The following is a 26,740-nucleotide window of genomic DNA, read 5'->3' as shown; positions in this document are numbered from 1 at the left end:
GCTCACAATCCTCAACACCTTCCTTTTCTATTGACCTTCTTTCTATCACCCGTGGCTGCTCCTATTACTCCAGGCCCTACCAAATCCCTGCAAATTGCTAACACCAAATAACAAAACCCGCGTGCAGTTTTGGCCCTCCATGTCCAGCAGTCCTGCTGCTCACAGCAAAAGCATGTGCGTTGGAGCTGGTACCATCCTGGGTCCCGTGGCAGCAGGGCTGCTCAGTGACCGTCGGCACTGGGGCCGGTTCTTTGGCACTCTGCAGTGAGGTGACTGGGAGCAGCCCAGCTGCTGGCCATGCTCCCACCCGACTCCCAACAGCCTCATCCGGACCCTGCTCCCTGCTCACCGGGTTCCGGTGGATCAGGGCTGCTGTGGCTGGCGGGAGCTCTGGGGCTTTGCGCGTCGCCATTACCCCACTGCTCCAGCTGCCCGGGATGCTCGCGAACAGCTGCCACGTGAACAGCTGCCACGCGGGGGGAGCACGGGCCAGGGATGGATCCCTCTGTGGCATGGGGGCTGGATCCCTCGGGAGGACAGGAGCTGGATCCCTCTGTGGCATGGGGGCTGGATCCCTCGGGAGGACAGGAGATGGATCCCTCAGTGGGACGGGAGCAGGATCCCTACATTAGACAGGGACTGGATCCATTGGGGAGGACAGGGGCTGGTCCCTCAGTGGGACGGGAACTGGATTCCTCGGGAGGGACAGGAGCTGGATCCGTTGCGGGGGGGCAGGGGCTGGATCCTTCCATGGGACAGTGACTGGATCGCTCAGTGGGACGAGGGCCGGATCTCTCGGCGGGGGACAGGGGCCGGATCCCTCGGGGGAGGCACGGGGCCAGGCTGGGATGTGCGGCGAGGGCCGGTGGGGCCGGGCTGAGCCCCCCCGTGCCGAGCGGCGGGGCCTGGCGCACACCCGCGCTGGACGGCGGCGGGGCGGGCGGGGCGGGGCGGGGCGCGCGGCGGGGGGCGGTGCTCCCCCCGCGCCGCTGGTGCTACAACAGCGTGATTTCCCCGAAGTGATGCTGGCGGCGGCGGCCAATGGGAGGCGCGGCCGCCCCCTGCGGCGGGGCTGATTGGTGGAGACGCAGCCGGGCCCGGGGCGGCGGGGAATCCCGGGCGCCGCCGCGTTATACCCGAGGGCGCGCCCCGCGGGCGGCAGAGGCCGGTCGGCGGGCAGCGGGCGCGGACGGCTCGGCTCGGCTTACCGCATCGCTGCACAGGCTTGCACGGCTCGGCACTACACGGCACAGCCAGGTGGGTCGCCGTACGTCCCGTCGCTCGCCCCCTACCCGCGCTTTGCACAGCCCCGGGTCTCCGGGAGAAGGCTCCCCGCAGGGTCCGCGGGAGCGGTCCCAAGGGTACGGTACGGCACGGCTCGGCTCGGCTCTGCTTGGCAAGAGGGGGCAGCACCGGCATCTGTCGTGCGGAGGCGGTTGGCGGGCGCCGGTGGCCGTCGGGTGGGCACTGGGCATCCCTCCGGCGGGCGGCGGCCGCGGCCCCTTACCCAGCCGACGGCAGGAGACGGACGGGGGCGGGATGGCGTCCCGCACCCGCGGGGCCGGGCACGGCCGGGCGCGGCTGCCACTCGGCGGGCTCAGCCGGAGGCTTCGCTCTCGCTGTTGAGCTTGTGCCAGCGCCGAGCCGCGGGGCCCGAGCCCCGGGGGGCATCCCGGGCCGCCCTCCCCGGGGCGGGCACGCTGTGGGCCCTTGTCCTGCCGCCGCGCGCGTTGGTGGTGCAAGCTGGAACAGTATTGTTTGGGAAATCTGGGGCTGCCTTGAAAAACCACCGCAAACAGGAAATTATTTGTGCAGAGGAAGGGCTGGGAGCGCCGCGCCGCCCCGCTCCCTCTGTGCGGCGGCAGCACCGGGCGCGGTTTGCTGGGGCCGGCTGCGCGGCTAGTCGGGCCCCCGGCAGGGCCGGCTTCCCCCGCGCCCAATTTTATCAATAATAAACTTCTAAGAGCCGGCCGTGCCGGTAGAGCCTCCCTGCCGCCGCGGCCGGGGGGTCCCGCAGCGGTCCCCGCCGGTTCCACCGAATCCCCTCCTGGGCAACCGGCCCCGGGGCGGGCGGGGGGCTCCCCGGGGGGCCGGGCTGCCCCGACCCCTGGCAGCGGGGGCCGAGCTCCCGCCATCAGTCCCTTTGCCAGAATTCCAAACTGGAGTTTTCGGGGCTCACCAGGCAGAGTGGGATGCACCGCCCTGCTCAAGCAGGTGGAAGTTACTGAAATAAAAAGAGTTATGAATCTAGAGAAGTAGTTAGTTGCATTGCTAGCATTACAGGCAGTGCTGGCAGTACAGAGGGTAACGGGGGGGTGTGACATTGCAGAATGAGGAAAAGTGATGAGTGGTTTTGCTGACCTATTATTTCTTTCATAGACAACATGCCAGTGTCAAGAATGCGCATGAGGCCCTGGTTGGAAATGCAGATTAATTCCAATCAAATACCAGGACTGATATGGATTAACAAGGTGAGGGTTGTTTATTATGATCATCATTATTATTACTGTTACTTCTGTGTCATTAACCATCCTCGTTCTTAGATGATGGTAAATGTGAGTCAAGATCAGAAAGGAAGGAAGAACATGGAGAAAACTTGCAGGCATTATGTTTAAAAAACAAATATTTTTGATTTCAGAAAAGTAGCTCTGGTTGGTACACAATGCAGGAGTTCAATTTTTTTTTCCTGGGAAAAATGCTAAATTACAATAAAAGCAATCTGAACTTGAGGGAGAACGAAGAAAACTCCAAGTTCTCTTTTAACTCCTGCTGCCCACTTGAGCCAAGTCACCTCTTGTCCCAGTTCAGTGGCTACTGCTACACTCCCAGTTGCTTCCAGTTTTATGTTTTGGCCTGAAAGCAGCACTGTATTTTTTGTTCTGGAAGGCAATGCCCTGTACCTGTAGCACCGGGTCAGATCAGTAGGCTTACTGACCCAGGTCTCTTTCTCTGAAGTTTCCATATCCATCCCAAGGTGATATTTAAGCTAGGACATGCTTTTCTCGGGATTCTTGTAGGATCTTATGGGCAGCTTTAAAAAAGGGATTCTCTACCAAAGCATGCCTAGAAAATAGGCCATAGTTCCTGACATACTAATGATTAGATGCAATGTATTTAAACGATTCTGGGATAAAATTGACAATATTGCTTACTTCTAACTGTACTGTACCACATGTGTTGTTGGGTTTTTTCCCCAGTTTCAGAAATCATAAAAAGCCTTAAATGCCTGGAACAGAATAGATGGAACAACGGATGTTTAATTAAGATATAGAGCAGGGGGGTTTATAAAATTTCTGAGCTGCTACTGAGAATTCTTTGATTAAATCTGTCGTTCTAAACTGGCATGTGGTGCTTCTATTTTAATTCAAATCTCTGTTGGTTTAACTTCAGGATAAGATGATGTTTCAAATCCCATGGAAGCATGCAGCTAAGCATGGCTGGGACATGGAGAAAGACGCCTGCCTTTTCCGGAGCTGGGCCATTCATACAGGTGTGTGCCAGTGTCACATTCCCATCGCTCATCTGCATATCTCAAGCAAGGCATTTTGTTTTGTCTTGACTTACACCTCAGGTAGTTATATTAACTACTAGTATAGATGTCAGAGAAAATAGAAGAGTAAGGTGTTATTTTTTTAGGGGGAAGAAGTTAACACTGAAAAGTCTATAAATACTCACCCCATCTCTTATTTATAGGAAGGTATAAAGTAGGTGAGAAAGACCCTGATCCGAAAACCTGGAAGGCAAACTTCCGCTGTGCTATGAATTCACTGCCTGACATTGAAGAAGTGAAGGATAAAAGCATCAACAAAGGCTCCAGTGCTGTCAGGGTTTACAGGATGCTGCCGCCCTTGACAAAGGATCAGAAGAAAGGTAAGCCCCTCAGCACCCCAGCTGGGCTTATGCAGCTGCCACTGCTGTGCTTCAGCACCACCTAAATTTCCTGTTCCGCATAGGCGGGGGTGTAACAGACCTGTTGGTAGCACCGGTGCTGCTGGAGTTAATAGCTGGTTACTGCCATCGGTAACAGTTTGTAGAAATGGTCTGGTTTTATCCCAAAGTCTTTAAATGCGCCTAAAGGCATTGTCAGGATGCTGCTGACAGCAGTAGCAGAGCTTGCTGAGCAGGGCTCAAAGCTGCAAGAGCTCATGCTCGCCTGAAATGTCAGCCACGCAGCTCTTTCTCACATTCATCTTTTTATTTAACAGAAAGGAAGTCGAAGTCTTCAAAAGAAGCAAGAAACAGGAGCAAGAGAAAGGTATGTGTCTGTAGAGGCAGCTGAAGAAGCTAGAGGTTTTGGTGGTTTTCATGCTTAATTTTTTCTCGTATGGGAATCTGTGTATTCTTTGACGAGCCTTTCATGCACTGCTCTTATTTTTGTAGTTGTATGAAGACATGAAGACGGAGGAGTCGACAGAAAGACTAACCAACACTCCTCTGCCAGATGACCACAGTGGCTACACCGTTCAGGACTACGTGGGGCAGGAAGTGGAGGTGGAGAGCACGGCCATCACCTTAGGTGAGACTCAGTTTTTAGCTCTGAGCAGGGTGGAAAGTGTCGTTTGTGCTAAACCCACAGTTTCTGCACCAAAAAGACAAAGATGACTCTCGGGGCCATGCCGTCAGGTGGGCAGGGAGGAAATAGAGGTGGTTGTGTCTCTCCTGTAAGTGCCAACTCCTGGTGCATCCCACAGACCTCTCCTCGTGCGAGGTGAGCGGCTCCCTGACTGACTGGAGGCCACCGATGGAAATCAGCATGGCTGACAGCACCAACGACCTCTACCAGCTCCAGGTGTCCCCCCTGCCTTCGTCCTCAGAAGGTGGCTATTTCTGTTTTCCTACCCTGATCTTTTATAAGTCTGCTGGGGGCAGGTTGGAGGCAAGACAGCGGGAAGGAGGAGTGTCTGGGACATGAGAAAAAGCAAGAGCTGTTTTGTAGAAATACCAGCCTCCACCTGGTGGATGAGGGTGCCTGGAGCCACCAAACTGGCCAGGTGACAGAAAGGAAGACCTGGCAGGTGCCACCTGCAGTAGTTACTCATGGGTGAAAGGCTCTGAAATGCCATTTGCTTTGCACACATGGGAAAAGGGGCAGGCTTTGTCCTGCAGGCTCCACCTGATGGCACAGACAGGTCGGTCTGTAAAGAAGAGGGGAGATTTCTGAGCTGGGAGGGTGGGACTGGGGCTTCCCGAGGCAGCTGGAAGGAGGCAATGCCAGAAGCAGGACAGAGTTGGGTACAGTAGTGTCAGTGCAGGTAACCATGCTTCCAGTGGGGAAGAAAAATAATCAGCATAGATATAGCAAAGTGGTTCTTCACTTAGGGTGCAAATACCTTCCTCCTGCATACCAAGCGGGCTCTGCTCCGCTGAGTCCTGGGGAGGCATCGGAGCTGCCTGCGCCGCACACCCCAACACGTGGGGGCTGCAGAGCATCTGGGATGAAGGGCTGCAGAGCCACGGGGAAGGAGCTCAGACCCTCGAGCCTCTCCTCAGTGTCATCCCCGGGGAGGGGGAAGTAAGGGGTAGGGCTGTTGTGTGACAAGAGAACATGAAGTGGGTTGTGTGGTGGAGAAGCAGAAGCTCAAGAGCTAACATGTGAAAAGTTGACATCTATGTTTTCTTCTTTTTTTTTTTTTTTTTTAATATGCTTACAAAACAGTCACAGATGAAGATGAAGAAGAAATGAACTCGGACATTTTTAAGGTAAAACCAATCCTTCTGGTCAGAATAAAATTGGCCAAAGTTGCTGTTTGCACCAAGAGAGGAAGGGAAGCAGCTATCTGATCCAGTCCTATATGAGCTGAACATACGCTTAAGTAATACAGGGCCCTTATTTAATGAGGAAGCCTGAAAAATTAAATACAAAAAGAAGGCTCCTTTGCAAACATGTACTGGAGAAGACACATCCCTGGAAATATTTACTCTTCATGTGAAAGTCAGAGAAAGCTGTTGAGTACTACTAGAAGTAGAGGTTGCTATATCAGAGTCTGCAAAGGTTTTCTAGACTTTATTTGGCCCATCCCTCTGGCACATATGGCACTTAATCTGCGTTTCCAGACATGTCATGCTCATCCCGCTGATAAGATGGGGGGATTCATCACTGGAGGTCTTCCAGCCCTTCCTGTTTTGCATTAACTTTTTTTTTTAATTCTGGGAATAAAATTAGTTTTATATAACTTAGCCTGAGAAGGTATAATTTGGTCATTTTTGCTTGCCTGTCTTGTGATTAAGGGAAAGGAATAGAACATTGCACCCACAGAGAGCAGGAGCACTTTTTACCATCCCCTTATTCTCTTGCAGCTGTTTGAACCAGCCCAAGACTGGCGTGCCACCAGTGTTGGGGGGAAAGGCTTCCTCACCAACGAGCCGGGCACGCAGACCATGTGCAGCACTTACAACTACAAGGAGCAGGACGGGGAGATCGACACAACCTCAGGTACCACTGCCTCTGCTATCACCGGCAGCCATGGCCACAGGAGAGCACGGGCAAGAGGTTTCATGCAACACACTGATGGGAGGGAGCAAAGCCAATGGAGGGATTCACACATCCCTGTGCTCTGAGATTTCCAAGTAGCCTGTCGGAAGGCTGCAAGGAATTTTTGATAAAGAGGAAAAGCCAAAAAATGCCTCCACTAAGAATACTAGAGACTTGTTTTACAGTTACACGCCTGCAAGTCATGTCAGCTTTCAGGAACTCCTTGCAGTGTAACTGAAGAATTTCCACTAGGAATAGCTTAAATGGGATGGTTTGATAGAGAGTGTTTGGAGTATTTAGTCTAAGGTGTTTACTCACATCTGAGGAAACTTTCAAGTTTTGATATACACACACACAATTTTGCTTTTACCAGGTGTGCTTCAGTACTCATCCTTTTTTATTTTGTCTAGGAGAGCTGGAGGTCAGGTTCTTCGACCAGAAAAGCTGCCTAGACTTCTCCTGGCTGGACACAGTGAGACCTACCATGCAGGTCATTCCTTGTGGCTTGTAAACCCCTGGCTTCTTCCCACCACGAACTGCTCTTGGGTAGAAACTCTGACAAGCCTGAAGAGATGGAAGAGGTTGTTTGTTACTGACTGAGCAAAGAAAGTAGCTTTTATATTCCGTTTAACTTTTAGGCCTGAAAAGGTTAGCAAGAAAAACGCCATTATAAATTAAAAAAAAAAAAAAAAAGAAAAAAAAAAAAAGAATCCAATCTCACTAGCAGGACTCTTGGCAGTGAAGATGCTCAGCCACAGTGTGCACCTTGTCATCACTTGGGAGCTGAAGCTTTTTTGCTGGGAAGGTTGCCAACGTGCCATGGGGTCTGACCTGGTAGGGTGCTGCCAAATGGTACCCCGCTGTGCTGGAGGCCTGGGGAAGAGGTTACCATCCTCCCCGTGTGAGATGTGATGAGCACTTTACTCATGGAGTGCTTAGGAGAGATGCTGCTAGGAGAGCCTCTTACCTGTTAGTTTCAGTTGCTGCTTACCTGTGCAACACTGGTGACAGTGAGCTTAATGACTGTCATTACACTTAAGAAAAATTGCACTAATTGGCACTGTCTTCTTTGATTTACTCCATTGCATAGTTCACCTTTCAGATCTTTCAACTTTAAACTGTAAATAATTAGACCAATAAAATGTGAAAATTCAGTTTAGGCTTTGCTTCCACATTACCCAGGTCTACTCATAGGATGTTATCTGCTCATAGACACGCCATATCTATTTCCACATAATAGTTGAAGAGCTGCTGCATGAAACAATTTTTGCACTGATGGGGCAGAGCTCTTTATTTATACCATGCCTTTCCGAGATCCCTTCTCGCACTCTGCTGGGACACCCACAGTACTGTATGCAGCAAGCGGTAACACCCTGCAGACTCACCCCGGACCTGCACCTGCAGGAGAGTGCAGAATGGAAGGTTCTAGTTTGTGTGTAACACATAGGAACCAAATCACTAAGCTGTAATAGACTATTTTCATGTACATTTTATTTTTGTATATAAAGTCATGTATATTTGTTTTAATAAAAATGTTTTATATATGATGTTTACTTTATCTTGTGGGAGAACTCAGAGAATGCACTCCAAATTCCTTGAAAAAACCCAGACACATGCTGTTGACAGAGATGGTTGCAGGGGGTTTTTCATGAGTCATGAAAGCATAGGGAATTTAGTAGTTTACTCCTGTTTTCCACTCCTCCCCTCTTCCCAGTGCAGCTGTGGGTGGAATCCTGCTTGTTTTGGGAAGGGAAGCCCAGGTCTTGTGCACGTGCAGGGGAGCTGGTTTGTATCTGCCATCATCTGCAAGTCAGACCTACCTCGGAGCAGGGTTAGAGGCTATGCTATTAAAAAAAGCGCTATGGACCAAGCCCCTGCTGTGGATGTCCCTGTCACCAATGCTGCCAGCTTCTGCAATAAGCCAATCTGCAGTGAAGACCTGGCTAAATAACCCAGGTTTACAAAAAAACCCAAACAAATGCACAGGCACAATTCAGAAGGCAAGGGGAAAGCAAGCTGGTTTTCCCCTGCTATTTTACTCATTTGCCAATAATTTTAGGCTGGAAAGGTCTGACATGTTAGAGCATCGTCTGGGGTGGGAGATAAGAGGCAAGTGTGGCTGATGCAATGTGTCTCCAGCTGCAGCCACCAGCATCTGACACTGCCTGGAAAACCCCCGTGCTGAGCAGGGCTGTGAGGCCATGGCCTTTGGGGAATAACTTCATTCACCGAGCAAGAGCGAGGGCGGCCCGCGGAGAATAAACATCAGGCTGTGGGAGAGGAAAACCCAACCCAAAGGGCTGGAACAAAGCGAACATTTCCTACCGCCTTTGGCACGGGCTCTGCTGCGACGCAACCTGCAGACACGCAGGGACAGATGTGGGGTTTACCAAAGGAAGAGGGGAAAAACAAGTGCTACAACCACCACAGTAAGTGGTGGGTCTCCAGTGAGGCAGAGCTAAAAGCCTTGGCGATGGTACAGCAAGGTGGGCAGGCAGCAGGGAGGGAGAGGCTGGGCAGGGCGACTGCAGCGCCTGTTAGTCATTAACTGGCCCTATCTCTGGGGCAGCCCGGAGCAGGCAGCACCCTCCAGGTGGGACCAGGCAAAGAGCAGCTCCCTACGGCCTCATCCTGGCTCTGTGTGGGCAGCAGCCTGCAGGGTGACGACCTTGCTGTCCCCCCACAGCATATCTGGTCCACCTCCCGGGAAGGGATCCATCCAGCCGGGAACCCTTTGGGTACCAGGGCTGCCGGAGCAAAGGCCATGGCTGCCTTGGATCACACTCACCTAAAATCCCGCACGACTACCCAGTGCAGACCTAGACCAGGAACATTCTGTGCACGAGCAAAGGGATCACCCACCAGATCAGGTTTGTGCCCAGGCAGCTGCAGCAGCAGCTACTGCCAGGGAGAGTGTGTGGGGCGGCTGGATCTTGAGCATCCTTTGCACACCCAGGAAGGGATGCCATCCCAGTGTCATCAACACAACCAGAAGAAACAGGTTTTGTTTAGGAACCGCTGCCAGTTTGTTACACATAGGGGGAGGGGGGCGGGGGAGAGAAGGGAAACTTTCTATGATGCAGACAGTGCTAAAAATAGAAATTAATTTGCCCACTCATGCATTAAAAGAAGCAAGTTTTTCACAGTTATGCTCAGATGCAAAAAACCCAGCACTTATATTTTCACACATAAAAGGTCTGACCAACATCTGAGGACAGAAAACAGCAGCTAATGCCTCACACCCAGGGGCCATAGGCACGCTCCGAGTGTTTTTACCAGGACAGAAGAGACGCTTGCCTTTGTCACCTGCCAAAGTACCTGTGTAACTGACTGCATGCCAGATATTTTGCCAGTGGGAAGTGGTGAAGTCCCACAACAGGGTGGAATTCATCTGTCCAGTCGCTTCATTGATTGAATAACTGCCAGACTCATTTTTTCATGGTTGTTTCAGACTCCTCCATCACCCCTAGAGCAGGTGGGATTTGTGTAAGCGACATTTCCTCTCCCAGTGCAAACCAAGGAGACCTTCAGGCTGCTTGTACCCAAAGGAGCATCATGAGCTCTTTAGGATAAGCCTTCTGCATTGACTATGCAATGAAAACAGTTTTAAAACCTTGACATTGAATTTTTCCAAACTCGCCTATCCTAATTAAGCTCTTCGTAAGTCCAATAAACTTCAGCTGGCTTTCCCATGTTGGAGTAAGAGCTGTTTTCACCTTTAACATGCACACAGCTACATACCAGGGGAGCAGGTCACTGGGGAGAGCTCATCCCTGCCAAACCCAGACAAATCAATAAAAGGTAAGTTTTTATGGGAAGGGCTTGAAGAGCAAGCAGCTTTCTTGTGCTATGAACCTCACATGACAGCAAGATAGATCTATAGGCAATACCGCTGTTGTAAAAATGAGAAGAGATCACCTCTCCGCGGTGGAAAACAAAGAGGAGTTGTTGTACAATCAGGGTCTTTTGGGAAATGCACAGGAGCTTATGCCATGGGCTTGGAGGGCTGCTGGAGCAGAGGCTCTCCATCACTTACACCATACTTAAACCATCGCTGGCTGCAGCTTACTTGCAAACCTTGGAAACCATTTAGAAACAAACAAAAAAATTCTCCTTAGTTTTAGAGCTTTAGGATGTCAACAGGATGAACCCTCCTGAAAATAACGACAGCCTCAGAAACAGTCCCACAGCCAGGAACCTGGGAAAGCCCTACAGCGGCTCAGGCACAGATTTCGCTGCTGCAGCATCCTGCGTCAAGGTGGCAGAAGACCTTGCCTATAGAGATTTTCAGAGCTGCAGAGGCAAGGATGTCACACATCTGTTCACAGCAGCTTTTCCTAGTGAAAACCCTTGAACTATAAATAAGGAGTTGTTGCTTTTCCCCTGATCTTTGTCCAAACAGATTGTTAAAATGCCCTTCCATAATTAGAGGGGAACATAACTTCTTCCCCTGGGGTCCACTTACCACATTGCTTACAATTTATTCACTCATTAGGAGAAACCTGTGAGCAGCTCAGCACCAAGCTGCCTAAAGGAGCCTTTTGCTCTTGGCTGCCCAGAGTGCCTGCACCTTCTGTGAGCTTTGCCCACCAGCAGAGGCTGTGATTAGTTTCACCTTTATTTGCTATGGCCATTGAATCCTGATAATAGGGCACATTTCCAGGCAGTCATAGGATGTACAGTATCATGTCTGTAAAGCATAGCATGCTTCAGACCAAAGATATGAAGTTATAACTGCAAAAAATAGTGGAATATTTGTTTGTGGTGCAGAGGCAAACTATAGCTTAGGTAGCAACTGAATGACTTTGACTTCAAACACTATTTCTCTGCTGTTGTGCTGGATCGTTCCTCCTCTCCGGACCCCCAAGTGTCCACTTTTCCCCCAAGGGTCCACTTTTCCCCCCATGTTTGCACACACAACACAAGGAGGACAGAAATTTCTCTCCCAAAGGCTTGGGAGGGCCAAGGGAAGAAGTGTTACCTGTAGAAAAGTCCCTTTCAGAGCTTAGAAGGGGAAAAAGATTTTCTAAAAGTACTGGAAAGCCATGTTTTCATGGACAAATTCTGAGTTGCCTGTTCTTCTACGCCAAGTGCTTCAGCCACCACAGCACCACATTTCAGAGCTCCTCTTCTTTCCACATTTTTCCACCCCCTACAATGTTTCTCTCCCAGTTAAACTCACACCTGTCCCTTCCCAGCCTTCCCATGCATGGAAGAAACAAGGCGGTAACACCAGTGTGTTCGTGCAGGCACCATGGTGCGTGTAGCTCAGGCTACTTGCACACCAAGTCATCCCCCTCTAACCTTGGGTCTTGCCTGTTCTGATAACGTCAGGATGCAAATTCAGCCAGCTTGGCTCCCTGCCACATTGGGCTGCAGGTGGCCACCCCAGGGAGCAGCTGGGAAGGGATGGGGAAAGCTTCCCATGGCCCTTTCCAGAGCTCAGACACGGGCATGGCTTGCACTGCCACCAAGCTGGATGCTCAGACATGAACCCAAGCCAGCAGAAGCTGTAAATCACCTAAAACCTAGAGAACCTGCTCACCCCGCTGATGGAGGTAACTGGTCACCAGCTGGCCCAGCAGGGGCTTCAAACCACAGTACCAAGGACGTGGGGTGGCCAGGCACCAGCGATCGGATACTGGCTCCGCTAAGTGCCTGGCTGACCCGGGTAAAGAGCCATGCCAGGTCACAGACAGCATGACAGGAGCAACGAGGAGCAGGGGGCAGCCAGGAGGGTCTGTAGTCACAGGGTGAGATGATGAGGGCCAGGGAGTGGGCAAGGGGGCAGATCTCACCACCCACCTGTACAAAATCACTGCGGGCTGGGACCCAGGTGCCAGAAGTCACCAGGCTCTGCCCCTGCACGAGTAGAGGCAGCTAGTCATCCCTTCTGCTATATATATAAAGCTGATAAATGAAGTCAGGACAAATGCATGGATGGAATAGGCATTTGATCAATGGTTATCAGGAGATTTCCAGGAATAAGGAATCCAATCTGCACAGCAAACAGGACAGCAGACCCAGGCTGGTTGTGCTCTCTTCATCCTCTTCAGGATGATCCACCTCATTTGTTTTGCTCATGATTCATACAGAAACTTCACTGTGAAGCCTTTGAAGAGCCAGACAGTTGGTACCCGGCTGGGTGCAGCTGCTGCCACAGGCCAGGGATGCCAGGAAGGATTAGGGGTGAGGTGCTGCCAGTCTGCCCAGCGCAGACCCACCTCTTGCACCTCACTGATGTCTCCTCAACCACCAAAAGCCAGTGGGGAGGAGGTGGCTGAGCTTGTGGCACATCAGGTTGCTGGCGGCTCTTACCTGACACACAGCATCCAGGGTCAGGTCCCAGCATCCTGGGTCACAACAGCAGCAACATGCATTACTTGGACACCACGAGCATCCTGAACAATGACTGTAGGTGCCTGCACGGAGGATGCTCAGCCGTCGCAGATGAACTCATGACCTATTTTGGTATAGGAAATGTCGCACTTCAGGCGCTCCTGCCTATTGTGCATTGTTCCCCACTGCCCGGCCGCGACATGCTATGCTGCGGGCACGTGGCCACAGCATCAAAGCACAGAAATGCTGAGGCAAGCGGAGATGTGTGCAGCAGCTTCTGGGGATCTTCCAGGGGAATTCAACCTCACCAGCTTTACACAACTCCCTTAGCAGAAACAGGCTGCCTCACCAGCCACTGGCAAAAGGAAGGACTTTGTTTTCTGTTTGCATGGACCAATGGTTAAAAATACAAAAGCAAGGGAGTGGTTAAAAGGTCAGTTTCATTAGAAGGAGAATGGGGAAATGGTCTGAGGAGCTCTGGGCGACCAGAAAATAGATGGAAGTCCTTGTTCCTTTCAAAGCATGTGGTGGTTTAGCAGTGACAGCACAGAGCATGAAGAACAGAAAACAGCGTAAGGATGCTGGCCCTAATTCAAAACGAATCCAGCACAAGCATTACGCCTATTAGCTATTTGCAGCAGGGCTATTAAATAACCAGACCCAGGCTAACCACAGGCATAAACACTGAACATGCCCAGTTTTAATATCTGCATTGCAAGAATACGTTTCACTGAGTTTGTTCTGTCATGAACTGAGTCCTATAAAGATTTCACCAACAGTCTTCAGGCAGAAGTTGTTAATTGAGAAGCCAAGTCCAGACAGGTACAACTTTGTTTTCACCAACTTTATCACTGAGGAAAGCGGAGGGAGCAGAGAGCTGAGCGTGGACTGTGCTGGCCTGTTCCCGGCCTTGTGGCTGGATTTTAGGATGTTTTTAAAAAATTCTGGAGGGAGTTTGCAGAGATTACCAGCAGCACTATTTAAAATCAGCAATTGAACCATGTTAGCACATATACGTTTCACACGGAAATAATAATTAAGCAGCTGCCATTCCTGCCCAGAGCAATCCTTTGCCATCAGCTTTGGAAAAGCCTCACTGGGCTTCCTCCAGCTCCATGTGCAGCGCTTCACGCTTCTGGGAGCCCATGGACAGACTTTCCCAGGGATGTACCAGGGCAACCTGTCTTGGGGCGAGTGATTCACGCCACCATTTGCTCTGCCCTGCAGCTCCACATGCCTCCCGCCCCCACCCTACGGTGAGGTCCCAGCTCACCTGACACAGGCTGGCTCCACAGCAAAGCCGCACTTCATTTGCCTAATGTTCACGTGATGGCTGTATCATCACGGGCGGCGTGCCAGCACAAGCTGCACGATATCAAAAAATCTCATGTAGTTTGTATCTACTAATGCATAACATCCATCAAGCTCACAGCAACCATCAACTGCATCTGAGCTATACCAAAAACATCTTTGATGTTGCCTACAGAATATTACGTGGACCACAAGAGCTGCAGAAGTTTTACAACTGGCTACATCAGAAATGTGCTTCCTAGCTGCTGTGCGAAACACTACCAGATTAGCCAAGGGGAATGGTCCAAACCAGCACAGCTTGCATGCAATTTCCATGCACGGGTGATCAGCCTGTCTCATTGACTGGCTTTTTCTCCATGAGGCAGGGAGAGGAAAGCAATCATCAACAAGAGGAAAAGGATTTTAAAAACCCACTGTAATGAATAGGAATGTTCTTGGACCTATATATCTTGTGATTGACCAAATTTCAGGTTGGTGGTGTGTTTAATTAAGGCACTATTACTGGACATGCCCTTTCCTAGCTGATTTACTGTTGTCTTCCCTTAGAGATAAAAGGCAACAGAAGTTTTTCCCAATGATTTTTAAAAGTCTTGGGCCTACCTGGATTATACCCTTTCCCAGCTATACACAACACTGACTCATTTTTGGGCCTGAGTTCCCGGATCCCATTTGCTGCTGGGTTCGTCCCCACAGTTCAGAACCCGATGTCGCTGCGGCTGAGCACCTCCTGTGCCTTGGCTCTGGGATGGGCAGTGGCACATAAAAGCCATGTGCATGTGCTGACAGCAAAGCCAAGGCAAAGCATGAATATAATTCCTACCTCCAGGAAAATTCTCCTCCCTTAAAATAGCAATTCCTCATGGAAAAGCATGAAGAGCTTTGGTGGAAGCACAGTCTGAGCCCCTCATCCCCATTCTTGATGAACAGATCAGCAGGGGAAAGATTCCAGCTCACTTTCCTCCAGCATTTTACTCGTGATAAACAGGGAGCAAACATTCTGCATAATTAGCATCTTTAGAGAAGCAACTCACTGAGTGCTTTGATTACAGTGCATGCACCTGTATGTACTGCCAGCACCCAAGGGTTAGGGAGTGCGGACAACCCTTGAACTGCACATAGGTATGAGGAAGCCTTGAAATAACATCGTTCTGTATTCCACGGCAGGGTGTCATCTCCTGTCATGGAGAAGCACAGCCTGGCTGAGCCCGTGGCCCTTCAAGGAGGTGTCCCCCGGATCAGGAATGACTCTGCCATCAGCCCTTTTGCAGGGACAGCAGCAGGACCCTGCCTGGGGCGCAGGAGCCGCACAGGGCGCCCCATGGCCGATGCCCCACTCTTCCCAGTGCTGAGGCTGGAGCGCTGATGCTGTGCCACGTAAACATTGTGTGGTGCTTTATAGTCAGATCTAAGTAAAGGCAAAATTTCTGCATTTCAGGGAAACCAGCTAACTGCCCTGGAGAAGGTGCTTGCCACGAACAAGAAAAACCTACAGCCCAAGCCAGGTTTGGGGACTGTGAGGCTCATGCTGCAGCAGACGAGTTTCCCTGCTGCCCTGGGAACTGCCGAGCACCCTTCTGCACCCCAGGGAGAGGCACGAGTGGGCTATGCTCCACTTCCAGCAACCAGCTCCTTTTCACTGCTTGGCTCCTGCAGGGATTTTGCATCCCTGGCCATCCTGAAGAGGCTGGCTGAAGGCCACCTGCAGGGAGCCCCGGCTCACCTGCAGTGCCCCAGCTCCACAGCTCTGCAGAGTTACCAGCTCTGCTGAACCCGTGCCGGCTGCTTTAGGCACGAGCAGGTATTGGCAGCCGCAGAAGCGGTGGAGGCGGCTGTGCCAGCAGGCAGTGGGGGGCTGTGCTCCAGCATCGCCACGGCCCCTGGGGGGAAGGAGCTGCTCCATCACTTCTGTGACCTTCTCACATGGCCCTTGTGAGGGCAAGGAGAAGACCCTTGCCAGCTTTTTTCTTTTTGCTTTCAGTGTAGGACCTGGCAGACTGTGAGACAGAGGACCCAGGTGTTGTCCTTACCACAGCTCTCTCCTGAAGTCAAGAGGATGGTGCAGGAGACCAGCTGGTGCCGTCCCACCCATGGGATGGGCACAGCACCTGCTCAGCACAGCCCTGCACTTACCTTCCGACTGCTTGGCAAGGGCTTGGAAGGGATTGACTTCACCCTACTTTAAAGAATAACAACGCAGGGGCAGCTGGAGCCACTTTGGTGGCATAGTTTCACAACAAACTCGCTGTGGTTCAGCAAACCTCAGGCACCTTGTGTCTGAGGAACAGGAACCTCAGCAACTGAGGTCTGCAGGACGTGAGCCCAGCCCTGCAGGAAAACGAACTTGCTACCGTGTCAAAAACCCAACCAAACACTCAAGAGCTTGGCACTAGGGACACATCCCCTGCTGTGGGTGCCCCCCGCCTACACGTACTGGCTGGGCTACACCACTGCCCTCTGCACAGAGCCCAATACAGCTTTCTGCTTGGGAAAAACTCAGTAAATTGAGAAAAAAATGATGAGAAAGGTTAATGTTGTACTTGATAACAACTTGCTGCCTCCTGCACCTCTGCTGAGCAAACCACTGTTTCCTGAATTGAAGTGTCAGGCATGAAATATTTCATATGCTGGAGCAACCGTCACCATCTGCTAAGTGACAAACATAACTTAAGCCTTTCCTGGTATTTAATGCATAAATCAGGGTGCGTCCTGTGTGGCTGTTTGTGAGTCTGTAATTGAAAACTCCATCTTGCTTGGGGTGGTGGCAGTAAAAATGCTTGTAGAGCCAGCAGAGCTTTAGCCTAAACCACTTTCTAGCAAAGTGTTTCTACAGCATGCTTAACTGGAGCGTGCAGTCTGATGCTGCTGCAGCAGGAGCATGGTGAGAAGTGCCTGAGGGCACCAGGGAAGGCCGTACCTGAAAAACCAAAAACTTGTTTCCTTGGGTATCCTCTTTTCCCTACAGCTAATACGGATTTATCCGTTCCTTCCTCACCTAGTTGGCGAGATGTGAAGTGACTTGGCCATTACTCATGACCCCATGAGTCTGGCAGGCTGACCACTGCATAAGCATTTATTTTTGCTCTTACCCCTCCAGGCACTCGTTGATTTTCCCGCTGAGCCCACACCCAACAAGTGCCCAGCAGACAGCGCTGCCCAGGGCCACCACTACACTTGCAGTGAAGACAAGGAGACAGAGCTCCATGCTTGGGGAGCATTGGATTTGCATGATAACCCCCTACCCAGTGGAGCTCCTGGGAGGTCTCCTGTGCAAAAAACACATTATAAATATATATATATATATATATCTCCACTTAAAAATATGCTTCACCAACATCATTCACAACACTTGTGAGGAGCACAGGGGAAAGGCTGATTGCTGGTGTCAGTCATCAGCATGGGAGGGTTTGTGCCTGGAGGGCATGGGTACAGTTCCATCCCAGTCTGCTGCAGTTGAGGGAACACTGAACTCAGCGTGTCCATGATTCCTGCCCGAGTTCAGCGCTTTCCCTGCTCTGCTCTTCACCTCAGAGCACCAGGTCACCTCCTGCCTGGGTCTCCGTTTCACACAGACTTGTCTATTCAGACCTCCACATCAACAGGCACAAACAGAAGCATACCCAGTAGATCCAAGGAAAGGATTATCTCCTTCGTGCAGCACTCAGTAGGTCATATCTACAATACCATGTCCACTTTTGAGTTCCCAATGGTAGAAGACAGACTGGCAAACTGGAGCAGTAAGTCCAAAAAGCTTGAAGCCACCAGCACAACCAGGGGCATGGAGCCCTTGCTGCAAGAGGAGAGGGCAAGGGGGGCTTGTTCTGCTGGAGGAGGGGCTTTGGGGGGGCTCATAGCACCCTCCTGTAGGGGGGCTTGTTGAGAAAATGGAGCCGGGCTCCTCCCAGGGTGCATGGTAAGAGCACCAGAGACAAGAGGGAAAAACTGGAGTGACAGGGTCAGCCTGGGTACCAGGGGCTGTTTGTTCCTGCAAGCACAGCCCAGCAGTGGGACAGCTCACCCAGGGAGGTTTCCAAGACTGGAAACAGCCCAAGGCAACTTGGGCTGACCTTGCTTGAGCAGGAGGTTGGACTAGAGTCCTCCTAAGGTCCCTTCCCATGTGAATTATCCTGCAAGGCTATGCTGCTATGTTCTTCCAACAGCAAGCAGATCATTGCAGGTGGTGCAGCTCACAAGAAGCTCATTGCTTTCTCCTGCTTCGTGCACTGATTTACCATCTGTTTATCATCTCTAATCAGCAGCTAGCTTCCAGACCATGCTTTTAGAAGAGCTATTTTATTCCCAGGTCTTCATTATGTCTCAGCTAAGGTCTGGTAGTAAGTCTCCTGTTCCTCCACACCTCACAGCCATGGAAATACAGGTATCGGTGGCCGTTCCCTCACTTATATGATGTTTCTCTGCTGCACAGAAGTGCAACAGCATAAAGCTCCCAGGTGAAACCATCTATACCAGCTTCAAAAGCAGGGGCAAATCCCAATCAGACTTTACATGGCATTTCTACTAGCTATGGTGTTCTGAAGTGCTGGCTTAATATTTGCCTTAACTCAAAAAAAAAAAAAAAAAAAAAGACTGTAAACTTACTATCTGAGGAAAGCCAGACCATCAACAAGCAAGTCCCCACCACTCTGCACCAAGAAATACCATACCACAGGCTTTCACTGAATTGTAAGGGGGGGGATAACCTTCACAGGCTGCTGCTGCAGCTGCTGGAAGATGCAGAAGTCCATCTGGTCCCCCCTGTTTGTGTCTCCTGAGATTCCCCGAGGGAAGCACAGCCAACAGTTCTGCAAAGTCCGCCTGCCCTGGGCTTTGGTCGCATTGCAGCTGTGCTCACAAGTGCTTTTAATTTTTCAGGAAACCTCCCAAAGTAATCTAGATACAGAAAAACTAAAGCACAAGAGATGCCTTGCCCTCTATACAATGTGGGAAGCTTCTCTGAGGGCTCCTTCAATGCCCATTATTACTAGAATAAGCCACAGTAGACAGTTCCTCATTTCTTACTGAGGTATATAGGAGAGAGGGGCAATTGGCACAGACGGGTTAGAAAGAGGCACTCGGTGCCTTGGGAGTTCTGCATGATGCTCCCATTGCCCCAGGGACAGGCATTGCCCGCCCTCAGGCTTGGCCCCATATCCACAGCACCGCAACAGGAGGATGGGAGAAACAGACACAGAAGCTCCTGTACAGTGGGAACAAAGAACAGGTGCAGGGAAAGAGAGAGAGAGGAAGAACCAGAAATACTGAGAAGAAATAAACCAAACCAAAATAAACAAGAACACCTAGAGCCAATAGTTTGGCTTCTGTTACGAATAAACAATAACAAAAAAGAAACAGTTTCAATTTGCCTTAAAACATAACAATCTTAATGTGCCAGAGACACACCTGTCCAGGGGGCTCCACCAACACTCCCCCCCTGCCCAGGGCACCCAGCGATGCCTTTCAGCCCCCCGATGCCCACAGCACCCACTGCGGGGATGTGACCGTGTATTTACTGACCTTCTGAGGGTAAAATGGGATTAAACCCAAGAATGACTGCAGCAGTTTTAAGCCACATGCTCAAATAACAAGATGCAAATTTCCTTAGATATGTTTCCGAAACAGCCATTAGAAACCCCAGATCAAGAGTTATGAAGCCCCAGACCCTGTAGTTTACCCGCCCTTGCTTCCCACCCCAGCGTCCCACTCAATTAGCTTGGGGTCACCTCTCCAAGCCCTAGATATGAGCAAACCAGTGCAGCCCCACCATCAGGACTTGGCTCCCAGTTTCCCCTCAACCACTTGCACCCTTAGGTAACAAGCAATAAAAACGCCCCAGAACTTGGTGTGGATGTGATGCGGGCTGCCAGCCCAGGTCACCACAGGGACAGACCCCGCGCACCCCCGGCCAGGCTCTGCAGCGCTGGCCCACGCTCCCCCGGCAGCCCTGCTTTCAGATAAATGAATCTACTGGCTCCTTTCCCTCCTCACTCTGCTAAATGACATCACTGCAAAACCCCTGACAGCTGGGTGCAGCTACGGAGAGATGCCCCTGGCCAAAGTGCCCCAGGAAAACCTGGTGTGGCTCGGGTGAAGAGCTGCACCTGCTGATTACAGCATTCAGATGCAAATGGCAACAAAAAATACTTGCAAGGTAAAGAGCAACACATTTGAGCTGTACCAGAACCCAGTGGTGTACAGAAATGCATCACAGCAGCTCTACTTCCTATTTCCTTTTCCTTACAGCTCTGAAAATCATAGCGGCAAGGTGGGGGCTGGGGGGTTCTGGCGATCCGGCAGCCCCGGCAGCTGCTCGGGGCCAGCTGAGCACACTCAGGAGCTGGGGCCCAAGCCCCCACCGTGTCCAGCCGGATCTTTCCCGCTGCTTTCCTGCCTGGTTTACCATCAGGCACAAAGCCCAGGGGTGCAGGAGCGGGTCTCCGGGGGGAGCTTTGGTGACAGCCGTAGCTGGCAGTGGGGCGCAGGGATGCCCAGGGTGCAGAGGGACCAGCTCAGTGATGCAGAGCTGGGCTGCCAGCCCCCAGTCTGGGGCTGAAGCTGCTCCTTTTGGGTAGTGCCTGACGAAGGGTCTCTTGGAAACAACCCAACTCTTACAGATTTTTTTATGTTGAAGCAGTAGTGAGGCTCCTGGCCAAAATCAGCATTGGACTGTGATAGTCTCTACAGATACGAGGTATGTTTGGTCTGACAGCCTGGGGCAGAGAACACCCGAGCACTGTAGGAGCAGAAATTCACACCCAGACCCCGGTGGGTGTTGCACCATCAGAAGAATCACTTTCCTCCCCCTCCACACCATTGTGCCCTATGATCCCCGAACGACAGCACCATCCGTGGTGGGACCAGCCCTGATGAGGCCCCTGGGCACCATGGTGGGACCAGCCCTGATAAAAGACACAAACTCGCAGCAGCAGCAATGGAGCGAGGAGATGATCGGAGCAGGACTGCAAGTATTGCTCAGCCAACTCCAGGCTGATTCACTACAAGTATCCCAGCAATTTCCTAATGGCCTAAGAGTCACAAATTTTACAGGGTATTTGAGATACAAGTTGGTGTCCTTTTAATATTTAAAGGGCAGGGAAGTGGCACTTGATAAAAGAGAAAGCTGGCGGAAGGGTCTAGCTAAAAGGAAGGGTGGGGAAAAGGAGGGTGTAGGCAAGACGTGAGGAGGACAGAGATTATTTTTGTAGCCACAGCCCTGCAGATAGCATGGTGTAAATATCTTAGTCTAGCCTGTATTGCTTGTAGTCATAAAAGAGGGGAAAAATTTGTAGAAAGGACGACAGATGCCCATTCGAAGACAAAATCCAAAAGGAATATCAAAGATTTAATTTAAAATAGCTCAAGTATGTCTTGGTCTAAGGTTCAGAAATCCTTGGCAAGCAGCTGGTGAAAATGGCCTGAAGGCGATGAACGAGGCAGTATTGGGAAATGGGAACTGAAGCAATATCTGCTGGTGGGAAAAGAGAAGTGGCCGGGATATTTCTCAGCTGGTTTCACATCCAGGCACCCCCTTTCACGCATGATCCCTCCTGCTTTACAGCAGGTGGCAAAGCGAGAGGTGTGAGCCAGGCTCCATTGCCAAGGGTATCAGGGTACCAATGGAGAGACACCACCACATGGGGACTGATTCACGGGGAACTTCTTATTCAAGACATTGTTTTCCCTCTTGCGCAAAGACTGCACTAGGGAATCTCTCAGCTGCAAAGTCTGGCTTACTGCTAGCAGGCTTGGCTAGTTTTCTACCCAGGGGAGAAAACACTAAAACCAAAAGGATCTGCTGCTTGTCCTTAGTACTAAGGACTATTTTGGTTTACTAAATGAACGTGTAATGATAGAAGCAAGGTGCAAAGAGCACTGTGGGTCCAGGAGACATGCTGCAGTCTGGTGCCCAAACGCAGGCAGGTGCCAGGATGCATTACAGAAGAGCCAGTGCAAATTAGCCCTGAACCCCTGCCCAGCAACGCAGCTCCTGGGCTGAAGCACCTAACATACACCTACAGCACCAGGAGTTGCTTTGGGATATGGGTGTGTATCAGGTTTGCACATGGGGAATCACAGGACACCCCCAGAATAACGCAACCCCCGACTCGTACCCACAGGGACAGGCTGTGAGCAGGGACACTGGCACTCGCTATGGTCATAGCATTTGCATTACTTCCCTTAAAATAAGTAGTCTCGTGGGTTTATTTTAGAATAGCCAAGTACACAGGAGGGTTTATGTTTCTGCTTTCTTATATTTATATACAAATAAACCACATAAATATCTCCCAGCACCACAACAACAAAACGCGTGCAGTGAGCCAGCAGACAACAGCCTGGCCTGTACCCAGAGGCTCGGCTTGGTTTAACTTCTAAGAATTCTGCCAAACAGGGACTCCCCACTTCTTCCTATTGGAACTGATGGCGATGTACGTTGTTTAAAGATGCGTATGGAAAGGCTGTTTTATTGCATTTCTTCAGTGTCAGCTTGTAACTCTCATTCACACCCATCAGCTGCTTTGCTCAATCTGCTTTGGGTTTTGGCGATGAAGTTTAATGAGGTTAAAGTAAAACCTCTCAAAGATTAAGGAGGAGAAAGCTCTTTGTATTTTGGAAGGAAAGGGGTTTAACGAGCGGTTGCCCAGTTCAGGACAGTGAGAGCCAGTTAGAAAGTGAAGTGCTGCTCCAGGATTCCTGGGTCCAGAGCACCTGGACACTTGCAGCTGCTGGGGAGCACATGCGGTGGCTGGGGACTTCCACCCAGAGCAGCCCTTTACCTTCCATCAGAGAAAGCTGCTGTCTCCATGACCACTAGCTAATGCAGAATTTCCACGGCAAAGGAGACCAGCATGGCTGGAGCGGCAGGGCTGTGCGGTTACAGCACAGCGGAACGCAGGGGGCTTGCACCCACCCTGGGCTGCCCGGTGGCTGCTGCGGGGGTGGAGGAGTGCAGGGAGGCTGGCCGTCACCCAGGCACACAGGTTCTGTGGTGTGTCACCATCTTAAAACACATAACGAGGATGATGCAATTTACCACAGATCCACTTTTCACAGTATTTTATCGGAGTCATTTAGAAACAGCAGCAGAGACTGGTGAAGCAGCAGCAGTGCGATGACTGAACTTACGCTCACCTCTAAGCAGCCTGGGAAATGTCAACCACAAACTTGAAGTGAATATGTCCAAAGCCACAGGTTTGGTGTTATTTTTTCCCCCCTTTTTTTTTTTTTTTTTTTTTTTTTTTTAGCTCATCAGTCATGATACTTTATAAAGGCATTTGCAATACTGCAGAAAAGAAGAACAGAAAATTCCAGAAGTGCATTTTATGCAGTATGAAATACAGTCTCCTCCAGTTTCATATCTTAAATTTGGGTTTTGCTGTATTCCAGTATAATAGTCAGCTTGAAAGGAGCTTTATAATGGCATATATGAACAAATATATTGCATGGACAAAGGAGAAATTAACCCTGCCAACATCTTTGAGGAAATTTAAATTTGAAATCCAAATGAAAATAAGTATCGACAAAGATTTTTTTCCTCCTCAAAACCTGTTTTCTCTAAACTCTTCTTTAACATCCTTAATTTAATCTTCAGTGCAGCAGATGTTACTTACCAAATGCTTTATAAATAATACCTGGCTATAGTCTAGTCTAATTTAGTCCCGTATTGTAGGATAAGAAGTCTACACCAAGTTGCACAGTTAGTTAAATGAGGACCCAGTGCCTGGTGTGAGATAACTGGTCCCTGTTTCAAACCTCCTGCAAAAAATCTGACAACCCCAAAAGGCTAGATTATTAAAATAGAGTGCACACATGCATTCCACCATACCCCCATGTGCCTGTGGGAATACAAAGTCTACATTTCCAGTACATTCAAAAGCCAATTTCTAATGACCCAGGTGGTTCCAGGAGGGCAAAGGGACCTCTTGAAGAGAGGGATTGAAGTGGGATGAATTAGTTCAGCAGAGGCTGGTCTTTATTTTGTGTTAGGCAGGGGAAGCCCTTGCTGGGGGCCCCCACTTTGGAGCACTTGGCCACTGAAATCCAGAGACGGTCTGATAATAGTCTCAGTAGGGTCAGAGTCTGAATGTCAGTGAAGATAAATCAAGCAGTAACGGACGTGTGAGCGAGGTTAAAACCGCTGACAGCAAGGCGACGTAAGGCAGAAAATGTCTTTCATCCCCATCACAACACAGTGGGTGCCAAGGCGGTCGGCTGGTTCCATGGAAATTAATCTACTTCTCTGGAACTGACATAAAACCACACAGCTGGCACATCAGCATTCCTACCGCTCTTACGGAGAGCGGGCACAGGCTGTGTTCTGGCTACGGAATGCATGAGAAATGCCAAAATTTAGATCTTAATCTTTATCAGTTGCAAAGTCTATGGCTGTGAACCTGAATCCAGATACAGGACTAACTCAACCACCTTTCTTCTGCTTTTCTCTGCGGTGTCCCCCCGTCAGACAGCCACCAGCCACTGGCCAGAGCTGCTGGGCGTGCTGGCCATCAGCTGCTGCTCCACGAGAATCCGCATCCCTGCTTCCAAGGGCAGAGGTTTCCCAGCCTTGCCTTCATCCCATGCCTCCTCTGGCTATGAACTGTGCAGCAAGCGCTGTAAGGAAAGCGACACTGTTAATGTCCTGGCTATTACTGTATTTCTAGATCTGCTGATAAAAGGTATTCCTTCTTTGCCAAAGCATATTCATTTCTTCACATGCTGATACCCATTCTCCCTGCAAGTGTTGTGTATAAGCATAAATATATATGTATACATACATGTTTTTACAACACTGGCATCAAGACAGCTGACAGCATGTTACTTTTGGTGTATTTTATAAAACTTTTCTCCAAACACCATCACTTAAGCAGCTGCTGTCAGGTCTGCCTACACCCTGCCAACCACCCTCCTGTCTCACAACCTTATTCTGGCCATATTCCCTTGCAGGGGGGAAGCACAGTCATCTTCCTCATGCTAGAGACTATCCCATGAGAGGCGCTGTCATGGTTTAACCCCAGCTGGCAACTCGGTGCCACCCAGACACTCGCTCCCCTGTACCTCATCCCTGGGATGGGGAGGAGAACCAGAAGAAGAGTAAAACTCATGGATTGAGAGAAGAACAATTTAATAATTGAAATAAATAACCACAACAACTGTAATGGAAAGGAAACAGGAGAGAGGAAAAAACCCCAAGGGAAAAGCCCCAAGTGATGCTCCCTACCCACTGGCTGATACCCAGCCAGACCCCAGCAGCGATCGGGGCCTCGAGCCAACTCCCCGCAGGTTATATCCTGAGCATGACATCCTCTGGCATGGATATCCCTGTGGCTAGTTTGGGCCAGCTGTCCTGGCTGTGTCCCCTGCAAAGTCCCGTGCCCCTCCAGCCCTCTAGCTGGCAAGACCTGAGAAACTGGAAAGTCCTTGACTTAGCACAAATGTTACCCAGCAGCAACCAAATCCAGCAGCGTGTTATCAACATTACTCTCATACTAAACCCAAACCACAGCGTTTCACAAGCTACTAAGAAGAAAATTAACTCTATCCCAGCCAAAACCAGCACAGGTGGGCAGCAGGGTCCGCCCTGCAGGAAGCTTCACCATGGCAAAATGTGGAGATGGACAACAGTGTTTTTCTAATGCTGATGTCCTGAAGTCATTTCCAAGACAAAAATTCTCTCCTTGCAGTCCAGTTGGAAGATGAAAACTTAGATCAGGGAACCTAAATTTATTTTTGAGTCCTCCACCAACAGCTGCAGAAGTCCTTGATAGTCTCTGCTGCCCAAAAGTTTATACATTCCAGCCTACCCAGCTCACTGTGAAAAATAATTTCCCATATTCCTCTTAAAATGCTGTAGCTGCATAAGATCCGCTTTCCCTATGACCTGAGATAATGTTTAAGCACCTGGGCAGGACACACCTTGCCCACCATCCAGCTTGCAGCGAGGAGGAGCTGGCGGTGTCCGAGCACGCTGGGCTTTCCACCGCCTTGCCCTGTGCGATGGCTCAGAGCATTGCGAAGTGACTGGCACGGGGCTGGCTGCTGGCTAGGAACAAAGTGGGGAGCCGTGTGAAGCTCTGGAGTTTATGGCTACCTGAGCAATGAAACTAAGGCAAATTGTGTATAATGAGAAGTGTGAACAGAGATGGGAGCTCTGTGCCATGAAGAGCAGAGAGATGGCTCTGGCACAGGGATAAGCTCCAGCTTCTGGCTGACAATCTCCCAGATACACAGCTTAACAGGGTGCAACACCCAGACGTGCTTTTAAATAAAAGTGAGGGCCAAGCTGTGAGAGATGAAGGCACGGCTGGTGCCTCCCAAACCCTGAGTGCCCCCAGGAGCAGCACCCCTGACAGCACCGTGCCCCACCGCCCGTCTGCACAGCAGCTCCTGCGGTTTGGTGCAGTTCCATCTCAGGAACTTCCCTCCTCAGCTTGTCTCCTCCTGCGGCAGCTTTTTCGAGGCATCACTTATTTCTCCAGTTCCTACCTTTCCCGCAAGCTGTTTCCTCTCATGGAGCACAGCTCAGTGTGCAGGGCTCTGCTTCGACATGCAAACCCACCACCCAAGCTGGAAGCTCCCAGGCAGCACCCCAGCCGAGGGCGGCTGCCCACCGCAATGCAAAGGCTGAGT

At 50.6% G+C, this 26,740-nt stretch overlaps 1 protein-coding gene and 2 long non-coding RNA genes across 3 annotated transcripts in view; 2 read left to right on the top strand and 1 right to left on the bottom strand.

Moving 5' to 3' along the window:
- Positions 1 to 1,121: 1,121 nt before the first annotated feature.
- IRF1 (interferon regulatory factor 1) lies at positions 1,122 to 8,019 on the top strand. The gene is made up of 10 exons (XM_055812685.1): positions 1,122 to 1,257; positions 2,380 to 2,471; positions 3,391 to 3,490; positions 3,694 to 3,870; positions 4,206 to 4,255; positions 4,381 to 4,516; positions 4,692 to 4,817; positions 5,657 to 5,700; positions 6,298 to 6,433; positions 6,883 to 8,019. The coding sequence occupies exons 2-10, from the start codon at positions 2,385 to 2,387 to the stop codon at positions 6,981 to 6,983; spliced, it is 957 nt and encodes a 318-aa protein (XP_055668660.1). The 5' UTR covers positions 1,122 to 1,257; positions 2,380 to 2,384; the 3' UTR covers positions 6,984 to 8,019.
- A 13,420-nt stretch (positions 8,020 to 21,439) lies between these two features.
- LOC106112821 (uncharacterized) lies at positions 21,440 to 26,740 on the bottom strand. Its single transcript, XR_008748434.1, has 2 exons — positions 26,027 to 26,740; positions 21,440 to 24,724 (listed from the first exon to the last, which is right to left on the bottom strand). It is a non-coding gene; the product is annotated as an uncharacterized LOC106112821 (long non-coding RNA).
- The window catches only part of LOC114013679 (uncharacterized), a 28,502-nt gene continuing 26,352 nt past the window's right edge, over positions 24,591 to 26,740 (top strand). Inside the window, exon 1 of the long non-coding RNA XR_008748435.1 lies at positions 24,591 to 24,712. This is a non-coding gene — a long non-coding RNA (uncharacterized LOC114013679). The remainder of the gene's footprint in view (positions 24,713 to 26,740) is intronic.

Source organism: Falco peregrinus, chromosome 8 (genome assembly GCF_023634155.1).
Source record: "Falco peregrinus isolate bFalPer1 chromosome 8, bFalPer1.pri, whole genome shotgun sequence".
NCBI lineage: Eukaryota > Metazoa > Chordata > Aves > Falconiformes > Falconidae > Falco > Falco peregrinus.
This window is presented reverse-complemented; position numbering and strand designations above follow the sequence as displayed.